The sequence below is a fragment of the Tamandua tetradactyla genome, chromosome 25 (assembly GCF_023851605.1).
Source record: "Tamandua tetradactyla isolate mTamTet1 chromosome 25, mTamTet1.pri, whole genome shotgun sequence".
Lineage (NCBI taxonomy): Eukaryota > Metazoa > Chordata > Mammalia > Pilosa > Myrmecophagidae > Tamandua > Tamandua tetradactyla.
This window is the reverse complement of record NC_135351.1, coordinates 14,256,761-14,270,367: the sequence shown is the minus strand read 5'-3', so window position 1 is coordinate 14,270,367 and position 13,607 is coordinate 14,256,761. Positions and strand designations below refer to the sequence as shown.

The window sequence follows — 13,607 nt, the reverse complement described above, 5'->3', positions numbered from 1 at the left end:
GTTTCCTTTGCTATTTTTCTGTAAATCTGTTTCATTCTCCCCTATTTTTACAGATGGCTTTTTATCTCAGTTTCCTCAACTGATGGTCAGCTCCCTTCTGTGGTTCATCAAATTCCTAAGGAAGAGAGTCTGATCGGGCTATCTCCTTTGTTTTGTTTTGTTTATGTTTGACTAGCCACACAAGCCTGTGGTGTGACTGTCCTGGGTTGAATCTACAGGTAGGAGGGCAGGATACAAAGTTTCCTAAATATATCTAGTTCATTTACCAAGGATGTGGGCAGGGAAGCTTGATTCACAAGTTGGGCATGAGTGGGACAGATATTGATGAATATTTCTAGTACCAGGGCATATAAAAATAAAGAGAAACGGGTTGAGAATTTACAAGATTAGCAAAATGAAATGGCGTGCTGCATTCAGGACATCTGAGTTCTAGTCCCTGTTTTCTGATCAACCAATTCCATGACCTTAGGCGAGTCACTTAATATCCCCTTGAACTTCAGTTACTTTTCTATAAAATGGGTCGTAAATAGGTGATATTTATGAACATATCTGCAAAGTACAAACTGTATGAAATAGAATTCATTATTATTAAATACCTTGGAAAAATCACCCTGTATCTGTTTGTTTTGCCTTGACATTCAGCCAACTAAGACTGCAGGGTTTTAGGTAACATGTTGAAACAATATTAATTCCTAAGGAGAAAGCAGATCCCATAGAGAAGACAAGATAAACTGCTTGCATTTCTTGGAGGAGACGCTGGATGAGGTTATCCCTGCTCTGGACTCAGCCCTCTCTCACAGCGAGAGCCTGGCTGGGCCCTAAGCTTAGGGCAAGGATAGTCCTCACCTGCAAGAGAAAAGGCCTCTCCTAAGGTTCGATGGGATAACTGGAAATTAGTATAATGACAAGTTAGAGCATACACTAATTGGGGGCAGTAAGGAGAGAAGGAGGAAAGAAAGCTTATACATATCATGTCTGACCTAGTGCTGGGCTCTTCTCTTTCAACAACTATGTGGGGCCAAATGTTAGGGTGTACAGTTAGCATCCAGATTTCTACAGGTAGGTTCTTAGCATAAGTGCACATGTATTTCTATGCTTCATTCGTCTGTGAAGTTCTGTATGATCATATTTCTATAGATCCTCACAGAAAGAATAGGAGAAATAGAAAAGGGCCATGAATCCTCATTTAATCTGAGAGCTTGATGAGATAGCACAAAGGCTGTCCCCATGGAGGAAGGAAACTATCGGTGACTTACTTGTCAAAGAGATCACTACGTTGAGTTTTTCTCTGGCCAGCACTCAACATTTAATAAACATTTATTTCGAGCCTACGCTGTACCACACACTATTCTGAACACTTCGTGAAAGCTAACCCATTTAATCTTCCTGAAGGGATAGGTGGCAGAGCTGGGGTTTAAACCAAAGTCTGTGCACTTAACCACCAGCCCACGCTGCATTCTAACCTGAAGGCAAAAGAGACCAATCGTCCAATCATAGAATGCCTGAGCTGGAGGTTGCATCTTTAGAGATCATCTTTCTCAACCTTCACGGTCCACAATTTAAGAAAGTCAGAAACTTGACCAAGGCCTCCCATCTAACGGGTGTCCGACCCTTACTAGGGAGTAAATTCCAAGTCTTCTTACTCCAAGCCCGGAATAATTCCCCTTACAAATCACCCTGTACTTCATGCCGTCTACTCTTTCCTTCCTTGCAGCTAAGTCAGTTCCAGCTGTTGGAACAAGAAATTACAAAGCCTGTGGAGAATGACATCTCAAAGTGGAAGCCCTCTCAGAGTCTGCCGGCCCCAAGCAGCGGCGTGGGTACACAGGACAGGCAGTTGCTTTGTTTCTACTATGACCAATGTGAGACCCATTACATCTCCCTTCTCAATGCCATTGACGCTCTCTTCAGTTGCGTCAGCTCAGCCCAGCCCCCGCGGATCTTTGTGGCGCACAGCAAGTTTGTCATCCTCAGTGCGCACAAACTGGTGTTCATTGGTGACACGCTGACGAGGCAGGTCGCTGCCCAGGACATCCGCAACAAAGTGATGAACTCCAGCAACCAGCTGTGTGAACAGCTCAAGGCTATAGTTATGGCAACCAAGATGGCTGCCCTCCACTACCCCAGCACCACCGCCCTGCAGGAAATGGTTCACCAAGTGACAGATCTTTCTAGAAACGCTCAGCTGTTCAAGCGCTCTTTGCTGGAGATGGCGACATTCTGAGGAGAAAAGGAGGAAAAGCGAACTGAGTGGGGTCTAAGTGAAACTGGAAATACTATCTGGTTTTTGTAAATGTTATCTATTTTTGTAGATATTTTATATGAAATATTTTAATGACATTTTATGGATTAGATGATATTCAGAAAATTCAGGGAGCTGGAGAAGGAAAAATCTTTTTTTTTTTCCTTTTTCTGTTTGGTTCCTTATGTATACATATTGGTATCTAAGGCATAGACTGTACAGAAACTTGTCCACGTGCTTGTGTGCACCTGTGTGTTCATCTTTGTTTCTAGATGTTTATCTGATACATTCCATTAAAAACATGAATTAAGAAGCACCTTAGTTAGCACCTCCAAATGCTGCATTTTTTTAGAAAACACCAGCTGGATGAAATATTGTTGTACATATACTCGCGATTACCTTGAACCTGTCACTACCAAGTCTGGGAAGTATATTTGCAAGTGTTCACTTCCCAAATAAACCTGGCATGGCTTGTTCTTGTTTTGAAAACCCATTCAAAATTGATCTTTCTGAATACATTAAAGCAAAATGCCCCCACTTCCAGTTGAAAAAGGCCCTTGCAGAAAGCAAGTTGCAAAAGTATGTGTTAATACAAGATCTGATATTTTCTTGTACAAGGTCCATCACGAGAGAGGAGGGAACCGAGTTTAGAGGCCAGGTATATGTGGATGTTTCAACACAGAGAGGAAGCCACAATAAAATGAGAGCCTAAGTGTCCCCCCCCACCATGGCTATTTGATCTTCTGCATTTGTGATTGATTTTGCCAGGAGGTTTTGTAAAGATATTTTTAGGTTTGTAAGAACTGTATAATTTGCAGTAGAAATTTGTAAAGACAATCTGTGATTGTTCACAAAAAGAAAGAATGGTTCCATCTCCCAGTTCTAATTAGATGTCTTTATGACTCTTAACATTCACTTAGGTGCTACTATCCCTATGACCTGAGGGAAACTGGCCAGCTCCTTGGCCATCTGAACTTTAGAGCCACCAGACCACATCCTACTCTTTCCTCTAGGATGACCCATTGCTTGGTCCTGTACTCTGCTCGAAACTCACCTAAATGGCCCCTAAGCTCAAGGTAGCTGCACTGAATCCAATTAATCTGTACACCTATGGCTGGCCAATGACCTTGCATCTGCAACCTCCCACTATCTTACAGCCAGGTCACAGCATCCACATCGTAGTGTGTCTCCTCACACCCCTTGGTGTGAATCCATCACAGACAAACTACACACCATCAGATTCATCATGGGGGGATGACACGCTAACCAGTGGGTAAATGTATTCACATGTTATGAAGTTAAGAAGCATGTCATACATGGTATTTCAGTTTTTATTTAACGGTTTTATTCTAGCCTCTGTGAAAACATTTTTTTTATGTTGCAATATATGCCTTGACTACATTACACTCGATTTGAATGAAAACATTGGAATAGGAAAGGATTTAAGAAAGAATAATATATGCCCTCACTGTGATTTTTAAAAAAATTGGCGGAACTGATTATGGAAGGTGCTTTACAAAACATCTGTAATTGTAGTTCCTGAAAGTTCTGCTCTGCCAAACGAAGAAAGATTAAAAGTTGAGTTGTTATATGTTAAGTAAGCATGTGGGGTGGAAAGGAGTTACTCAAAATCAACACACTTGAAAAAGCTTAAAAGCATGTCCTTGTCGATTTTGTGGCATCCTGTGTATTTCTTAGGAGGTGACAGACTTGTTCTAAGCTAAGTGGTGACATTTCAAGTTTAAAAAAACCAAAAAGTTCTATCTGTATTACCCTCTTTGCCATCTTGTATGTAAAGGTTATTTTTAAATCATTAAATTTTTAGATCTCTGTTTTTGTAGTCTGTTTCAGTTTGCTAATGCTGCCAGAACGCCATATTTCAGAAATGGATATATTTTGTCTTTTACAAAGGGGCGCTTTTTTTTTTTACCACTGTTTGTTTTTTTAATTTTGAAGAATAACATGTATATATATAAAAGCAATAAATTTCAAAGCATAACACAATACAAAGGGAATTTATTAGGTTACAAATTTAGAGTTGTAAGGCTATGAAAATGTCCAAATTAAGGCATCAACAAGAGGATACTTTCACTTTAAAAAGGCCAATGGCATCTGGGGTCTCTCTGTCACATGGGAAGGTACGTGGGCGATGTCTGCTGGCCCCTCCTGGGCTGGTATCAAAACTGCTCTCTCAGCTCCAGTAGGTCCTTCTGGCTTCTGCTGGGGTGTTTTCTCTCTCTAAGCATTTGTGGGTCCTCTCTTAGCTTCCTCCAAAGAAAACTCTGGATTTCATCTCTTAATTCAGCATCTCCTGGGGCATTTTCTGTCTCCAAGAATCTGCACTTTCTCCAAAATATCTCCCTCTTAAAGGACTCCAGTAGGTAGATTAAGACCCACCCTGAATGGGTGGAGTTATATCTCCATGGAAACAACCTAATCCAAAGGTCCCACCCAACACTAGGTCTGCTCCCACAAGATTGGGTTAAAATAACGTAGCTTTTCTGGGATATATAACAGTTTCAAACCAGCATATAGCCAATGAGTTTACTTTCCATATTTCTCTCATTGTCACAGAAATAAATATTTCTGTGCTTAGATTGACACTCTTAATATTGAAAGTTAAATGAGGCTTGTAAGCAATGCTATAGAACTGATTTTTTTTTTGGAAAAATGAAGGTTTTTTTGTTTGTTTTCATTTTGTGTCACTTCAGAGTATTTGCATTTGGAGAAAGTTCTGGAATCTGCAGCTCTTACCAAATAGCCTGTAAATTTAAGAGAAAAACAGGATAATTTCTACTACTGTAATATGGATGTTACCACTCTTGTGGCTTTAAAGTCAAAAGAAATTGCTCTATTCATTCTAGACTAGACATAAAGAACTCATTAAAAGCAAACTATGTTTGATGAAAATATGAGATTGATAACAATGCAAATTATAATTTTATTGCTTGATTAGCTACTGATATTTATGGATAAAGTATTTGGATATACCTTGTAAAATTTTGCCCATGCATATAATTATTAATTGATTTTTGACAAAAGTGTCAAGGCACTTCAAAGGGGGAATGGAAAGTCTTTTGAAAAAAAAATGGTGTTGGAGCAACTAAGCATCTCTATGGAAAAAAATTAACACTAACACTTAGCTCATACCCTACATAATTAACTCAAATGGGTCATAGACCTAAAGCTCTAAGACTTTCAGAAGAAAACATAGGAGAAAATCTTTGTGATCTTTGAGTATACAAAGATTTCTTAGCTAGAAAACAAAAACAAAACCCTAAAAGAAAAAAACTGATAAATTGGACTTTATCTAAAACAACTGTTACTCTTCTAAAGAAATAAGAAAACAAAAGTGCAAACCAAAGACTGAGAAAAATGTTTGCACCACATATATCAGCAAAGGACTTGTACCCAGAATAAGAAGACAACTACAAAACATTTTTTAACTGGGCAAAAATTTTGAACAGAAACTTCACACAACAAGACATATGAATGGAAAATAAAATGAAATGATGTTCAACATCATTAATCATCAGGGAAGTGCAAATAAAAACCACACAAAATAGAAACATTAAAATTAAAAAGACAAACCATACCAGTGTTGGCAAAAATGGGGACCAAATGGAACTCTCAATACACTGCTAGCGAGAATGTAAAATGGTATAAATACTTTGGAAAACAGACTGGTAGTTTCTTAAAATGTTAAAACTATGCTTACCATACAATTCAGAATTTCTACTCCTAGGTATTTATCCAAGAGAAATAAAAGCATATATGTTCATACAAAGACTTGTATAAGAATGTTGGTAGCAGTTTCGTTTGTAATATCCATGCAGTGGAATACTACACAGCAATGAAACAGAACATATTATTGCTATAAAAAACAATATGAATGAATTTCAAAATCATTTTGCTGATTAAGAGACAAAAAAAGAGTACTCTGAAAATGTAAAATGGTGCACACACTGTAGAAAGCAATATTATGGTTCCTCAAAAAGTTAAATACTGGATTACCAAATAACCCAGCAACCCGATTCTTAGGTATATATCCAGAGAAATTGAAAACAGGGTCTCAAACGCACACTTATACACCAACATCCATAGCAGCATTATTGAAAAGCCAAAAGGGAGGAACAATGCACGTGTTCATCAGCGAATGAATGGGTAAACAAAATGTGGTATATACACACCCTGGAATATTATTTGACCATGGGAAAGAATGAAGTTCTGAGAAATGCTGTAACATGCGAGAAACTTGAAAACACTATGCTCAGTGAAATAAGCAAGACACATAAGGACAAATATTGTATGGTCAGCACTTATAGGAGATGTTTAGAAATAGCAAATCTGCAGAGCGAGAAAGTAGATTAGAAGTTATCAAAGGATGGGAGCAGGGAAGGGGAGTGTACGTTTGGTGGATATGGAGTATGTGTAAAAAAAGAAAAGAAAAGAAATACATACTAATGTATTATTGCATTACGCTTCCATTTATACCCAATATAAAACACTGCAGACTGCTCTGTAATGACAAAAAGTAGATCAGTAGCTGCAAGGGGATAGGAGTGGTGGTAGGGATGGATTACAAAGGAGCACAAGTGGAGGTGATTTTCTTGATTGTGGTGATGGCTTCACAGGTATATTCATGTCAAAATTCATTAAACTGTACTCTTCAAATATGTATGGTTCATTCTACATCCATTATACCTCAATAAAGTTTTCCTTTTTAAGTAAATGGTCTAAGCACACCAATTAAAAGTCAGAGATTCTCAGACTGGATAAAAAAGCAAGATGCAACTATACACTATTTAAAAGGCACCCATTTTAAATGAAAATACCCAGAGAAGTTAAAAAGCAAAGGACGTAAGGAGATATACCATGCACAATCTGATAAAGAAAAAGCTGTAGTAGCTATATTAGTATTAGACAAAGTAGAATTCAAAACAGGAGCAAAGAGGGGCAATTCATGATAAAGGAATCAATTCATAAAGAAGATGTAACATTCCTAAATGTTTCAAAATACAGGAAGCAAAAACCGATAGAACTGAAAGGAGAAAAAGACAAATTTGTAATTGTAGGTGGATAGTTCAACTTTCTTCAATCAGTAACTGATAGAACAAGAAACAAGAAATCAATAATAATTGTTAAGGATGGAGCAAACGGAACTCTCCTATTTTGCTTGTAGGAATGTAAAATGGTACAATCATTTTGCAAAATAATTTGTCAACCTCTTATAAAAGTTCAACATACACTTACCATTACAGTCATAGATATTTACCCAAGAGGAATGAATTGGGTAAATTTTGCGGGTTCATTTACCCACACAAAACTCACTGATTTATTCCTACTAGTGTTAAGCTGAAAACAGCCCAAATGTCCATCAGGTGAAGGAATAAATAAATTGTGGTATATTCATACAATGGAATACTATTGAGCAATAGAAAGGAGTGAACTAATTATGTATGTAATAGCATGAATGGATCAACTGCAGAAATATTATGCTGAGCAAAAAAGTCAAGCAAATAAAGAATATATACCATATGGGCTCCATATATATGAAGCTCTACAAAACATAAATCCTAATTTGTAGTGACAGAAATCAGATCAGTGATTTCCAAGGCCACAGGTGGGGTCTAGGGATTATCTGGAAAAGAGATAAAGAAACTTTTCAGTGTGGTGGAAATACTTTTTACCAGGGCCATCCAACCAAAGTTTTATCAGTGACAGAAATGTTTTCTAATGTGCACTGTTCCAAGCATTTGAAATGTGAATAGTACAGCTGAGGAACTGTTTTTAATTTTATGTAATTGTCATTAGTTTTAAATAGCCCCCTTGAGCTAGTGGCTACTGTACTGAAGATGCAGTAGTCACATCTTGATTGTGATGGTGGTTCCATGAATGTGAAACTTTTCATAACCTACACTTAAAATGGGTACATTTTATTTTAAGTAAATCATACCTCAATAAAATTGATTTTAAAGAGAAGTAGAACATTTCCCAACTAATTCTAAGGTTCCTTTTTTTTTTTTAAGTCAATATTATCATCAAGGCACAGAGCCAATGGTGGGCCCAAAGGAAAAGGTTAGAATCAGAAAGTGCAGCTTTCTAAATCTATATGCGGCCACTGTTTTAGAGGCTGCGCTGAACTACTTTATGACCCACCAGAAAGACAAATGTCATTTCCTATCTTCCCCAGTCAGTAAAATTCTGTCTGGCCTTTAGATGTTTCCCCATAAACCACATCTCCATTCTTCATAATTTTCAAGTAATTATGACAAAGGAAATGCTGCCATTCACCAGGGAACATGAGAAACAGCATGGATTCATTTGCTCCGTGAACATTTCCTGCCTGGCTGCCCCGAGAAGCAGCCCCTCCCCATCAATAAGGCAACATTTCTCCAGGCCGAGGCAGCCCTGCTCTGCAACGCACTGTGTACCAATGGGGTGGAAAGGAAAGGGAAGAGCTGCCTTTCTTTGTTGGAAACCAAAAGTCAACACCGCCCTTGAAACAATTTAAGGCAGTTTATAGACAGATGTCCAATGGGAAGCTACAAGCGAGTGCTTTAGAGAACAGAGAATGACAGAGTCAGAGTGATCTGGGGGCGGTTAGAAACAGCCACATGCAAAAGGCAGGGCTGAAGAGATTGGCAGTCCAGGAAGGGCTAAGTGTGGGTGGCCAGAGGGAAGCGGAGTCGTGGGTAAAGGTGAGCAGGTGGGAATGAGCATGGCGGAGTGGGGAGGTAAGGGTTTTGAGTCAGGGAAGGCAGAGACAAGGAGCTAAGAGGCAAGGAAGACTTCCGACCCAGAGTAATTACAATAGTCAGTGAAACAGACAATAGACATAAAGTGATCTGTATTCTAAAGGAGTATTTCATGTTCTTTGAGGCCTTAGACTTCTAAATATTCTGAGAAACAAAATTTCAAAAGATATTCGTTTTTAACAGGGTAGTATTGACCAGCTGGAAAATGCTATGTAGTCTATCCTCTCCTGGAGAGGTACAATTTCCATGAGCATGTTACAGGCCCTAAGGTGTTCTACAAAAAAGAAACCTCCTTGTCCAGTGTTTCCCATTTTGTTTGAGCCTGAGATCTGTATTATCTCTTAACATTTATGAAAATCTGGTCTAGGATATTCTGACAGTTGTCCCCTGACACACCAAAGGATGAAGGCTCCAGATTGACATTCCTCTCAGAGAAGTATCTTTGGTCTCACCTGTGTTTATCAAAGTCAAGTCTCCTACCTTCATTGAGGTTTTAGAACCAACAGGCTAAGAGGCAGCACCCTGTCATGCCTGTAGCATCCACAGTCATCCTGAGTCTAGACCAGGCACCTACACAAGTATACGGACACACTTAATGAATGTTTCAAGTCATTTCTCAATATCTGAATGTCCCAAAACGAAAACGGAGATTACAGACAGATGATTAATTTGGATAAATGTCCCCAACCCATCAATTCTCTTGGACTAGGATTTTTGTAGACATGCTTTGGGAAGGGTTCTAAGCAGAGGCATGCACCAGCATTCTGGCTGCAGTGTGAAGGACAGATGGGAGGGGTCCAAAACATTGATCCCGAGAGCCCAGTTTGGAGGCTGGATTAGAAGGGGTGGCACTGGCTTGGATTAGAATGGAGAAGTGGAGATGGGAGAGAAGCAGATGGATTCCAGGTACATAGGAGGAAAAATCGTAAGGTCTGGTAATGAAGTGGGCGTGGTGCATGCTGGAGAAGGAGCTGGGTTTAGGTTTCTGGCTTGGGTACCTGGATGGATGTGAGTGCCACTCACAAGCTAGGAAGCACCAAAGGCATCTACGCCTCCAGGGAACCAACCTGGGGTTAAATCCACACTCGCTACACGCAATTCCCACATGGCACTGAACACAGGACAGAGCAGAAAACAGGAGGGAGGTAGAACCATCGGCTGAGAAATCACAAATTATATCAGGAGAAGGTTAGGTACATTAAGTTCACCTTACATTGTCCTAGACTCTGGACACGTAGGAACATGTTTATTTTGTGGTTAAAAACATAAAACCAAAAGGGTTTTAATGATCAGAGACCAATAGGCAGGAGAGAAACCTCTAAAAAAAGGGCAAGTGGGAAAAAAACTCACCACACAGCTTTTCTCTGCATTTACTATTACCCTTCCCTGAAACAAATTCATCTGCAGCTCATGAAAACAAAAGCATACCTCACAACAGGACTGAAGTCATTTCCCATCAACTATAATTAAGAAAACTACAAGTTGAGTTAACAGAAAGGGCGCCTTATTTGGTCTCCTCACGGACAATTTTCCAGGGAGACAAGAGTCAGTGAGGCATGATGTTAAACGAAAACAGACCCTAATTTTCTCTGGCCTGCCTGGCAATTGAGATCCCATCAGACACCAGACTCAGTCCATCCCACCGAGGGGCTGATTAGGAATCTCCTTTATGACTGGGGTGGACTGACAGGATGTTTCCAAAATGGGCTGGGCTCTCTGTGATTTGAATCCTTATTAAGTTGAAATCTCGAAGAACAATGCTTGTGAGTGGGGCATTTTAAACATTGCTAAAAGCAGCCACATATTCCGGAGTCTTGCACAATGTCAAAGTACCAAGACAAAGGACCAGTGTGGGTGTATTTTAGGAGGAGGTACAAATTTAAACGGACAACTTAGTCAAGGTTATCCTCACCCTCAGGCAAGCATTTCTACTTCTCTGTAGACGGCCAATCCACACCAGAAGGGGGCTAAGACTGAACCAAAGAAGGTTTTACTTGAATAAGGGGTCATTCCATCCTGTTTGCAAAAGGAAAATCCACAAGCAAGAAAACAAATGGTCTGCAAGGAGCATTAAGAATAGGACTTGCAGGGGTCTGTCATGCCTAGGAAAAGTTTTCCAAAGAAGAGTTGTCCTGTCCTCTGCTGTTAGCAGAGAAGTGAATGAAATGATTGTTTACACTTCCCAGGAGGTTGCCCTCACTGGAAAGCGTCCCCTGGCAAATGGCCAGCACACATCCACCCCAGGTAACAATGTCTATGTTTGCGCCCCACCTAGAAGGTTTTGGAGCTTTTCTCGTAGGGCCCAGCATTTGTCGTCTAAAACATTGCTCACTGGTGAGCCCTCAGGGGAGTCTCAAATGCCGCCCCCTTGTGGACTTGTGAGGAAGCGTAAGACCGAGGAGAACAATTTGGTTTTTGTAACTGATGCTGCCACCAATCTGCCTGTGAAAGGCGGATGCTAATGTAAGCCTTGCTTCATGTCGTGAATATAAACTCTGAAATAATTTCTAAGTGCTCCACAAGCACGGAGCAGTACTATGCTTTCCTTGCCTCTGTTCCTTCTGATTCTACTGTCGTTTCAGAATTAGGGCATCTCGGATCACGAGGAAGTCACCTTCTCCATCTCGTGGCCTGGTTCAAGTGAGGAGCACAACTCGTGTTTGTTGACTGGCTAACGGATCGAATGAATGAATCCAACTCGTACCCCCACATTGGAGGAGCCCTTTAAAACCAAACAGACCTTGCAGAGACATTAAAGATAACAAATAAAAACTGAAATCCCTCCCATGGGCAGGATTTGGAGACCCATGAGTTGTTGTTGTATTATTCCCTTTCTATAAGTAGTTTTCCATAATTTAGTACTTAAAAAAAAAAAATTGTATCAATATGTGATTCATCTGCTTGTCTTTGAGTTCCAGAGGGTGGGATTCCATGTTTCCTGGCTCCATGTGGCTCCGGCCCCACTGCACACCTTTGCAAAGTCTTTGGTACAACTCCACAAAATCCTCTGTTCCTGAATGTAGAAACCATGGTTCCCAATAACTCTGATTTTACATCACCCCACACCCTCCTCAATAGGCCAAGCACTGTTGGTGACTTCCCATCCTGATACTCATTTCTTAACATGTTACAGCATTTACAGACCTTTCAGCCATGACCCCCACCCATAAATCAACAATGACAGAAGAGATTGGCAGGAGACTATGGAAGAAACACTTTTTACCAATAAGCAAATAAAGGCAGTGTATTCAGACTTAAGCATCAGGGAACACTCTGTTTCTTCTGAGTAACTGATAAGCTTTCTCTGATGGGTAATGAGCATTATGCAACTAACAGATCATGTTTTCCTTTTTGCCTGTGCTGCCAAAATCAGAGGCAAATTTGGTGTCCAGTTGAAGTAACTATTTAGTAACCTATCGCTTGAATATCTGTATTTTATCTGTTCTACCTAAATTTTCATTGCTCTTTTTTTTTTTTACTTTTTTTTATTGTGAAATATAACATATATACAAAACAGCAATAAATTTCCAAGTATTTTAGTAAGTAGTTATAGAACAGATTTTAAAGTTTGATATGGGTTACAGTTCCACGATTTTTCACTTTTTCTTCTAGCTGCTCCATTCATTACTCCTTTGAGTCCCTCTCATAAACCCATTCTCTTCTCTATACACCCAATGCCAGGGTTGCTGGAGCAGAAGAATTATACTCTATTGACTAGTTCTCAAAACCTCTATCAATAATTATTTGCAACTTCTCTTGTGCTCTGATGTGAAACCAGTTCAGGCTCTCATGACTGCTGTCATCAGAGATGTCCTCTCAGGGAACTAATGTCCTTTCCTGAAATCTGGCCTGACATGTTCACTATATTTCACCCTCAAGGACAGGACCCCATTCCTTTCTCTTTTCTGCCACTTTATCATTTCATAGATGCAAGTTGGACTCATCTCTGCCTGGAAACATCAAATGGTCCACCTGAGAACAGAGTCTGTGCCCTAAACAAGATGTCCTGTTATACCGTAAGCCTGCATAACTAAGAGATCTGCAGACTTTCCAACTCACCTTTGCAGAGGGGGGAAGAATTTCTCCCTATCCTCGTATACTTGACTGGTGCTTCCAATTGGCATGAAAACATACTTCAGTCTCCCTACAGACTGCTTATGTGTCACAAGAAAAAACAGTAGTTACACAGTAGAGAAACCAGGTGACACCGTGATGGGCGGTAGGGGATGGTCATCAAAATCAAGGCCACCAGTGAGGGGAAGAAACAGACACCGTGTGCCTCCAGATGTGAAACCCTGAGATGGTCACAGCATCATGTCATCACACAAATGCAAAATGAGGAATGATTGCTCCACTTTTAAATGTGGGGGCAACAAATTCTTTGAGGGTGTCAGTGTCGTAAAAGACAAAGAAAGGCAGTGGAAAGAAATGCTTCAGATTTAAGAAGACTAAAGAGATATATGTACTAGATAAAATGTCTGACCTTGCACTAGATCCTGTCCTGAAGGACAAAATAAAGGGCATTACCTGGTCAGTTGTCAGCATTGGAATATGATGATAAATTAGATAGAAAGATCAGATCAATGTTAAATTTCTTAAGGTTGATA

The 13,607-nt window shown here is 39.8% G+C and overlaps 1 protein-coding gene across 7 annotated transcripts in view; it reads left to right on the top strand.

Moving 5' to 3' along the window:
- Positions 1–4,074, top strand: part of NEDD9 (neural precursor cell expressed, developmentally down-regulated 9) — a 192,930-nt gene extending 188,856 nt beyond the window's left edge. For all 7 annotated transcript variants that reach the window (XM_077143655.1, XM_077143656.1, XM_077143659.1 and 4 more), the window contains one exon: positions 1,715–4,074. In XM_077143655.1, coding sequence (XP_076999770.1) covers positions 1,715–2,224 — 510 coding nt within the window. In that variant the 3' untranslated portion in view covers positions 2,225–4,074. The remainder of the gene's footprint in view (positions 1–1,714) is intronic.
- The last annotated feature ends 9,533 nt before the right edge of the window (positions 4,075–13,607 follow it).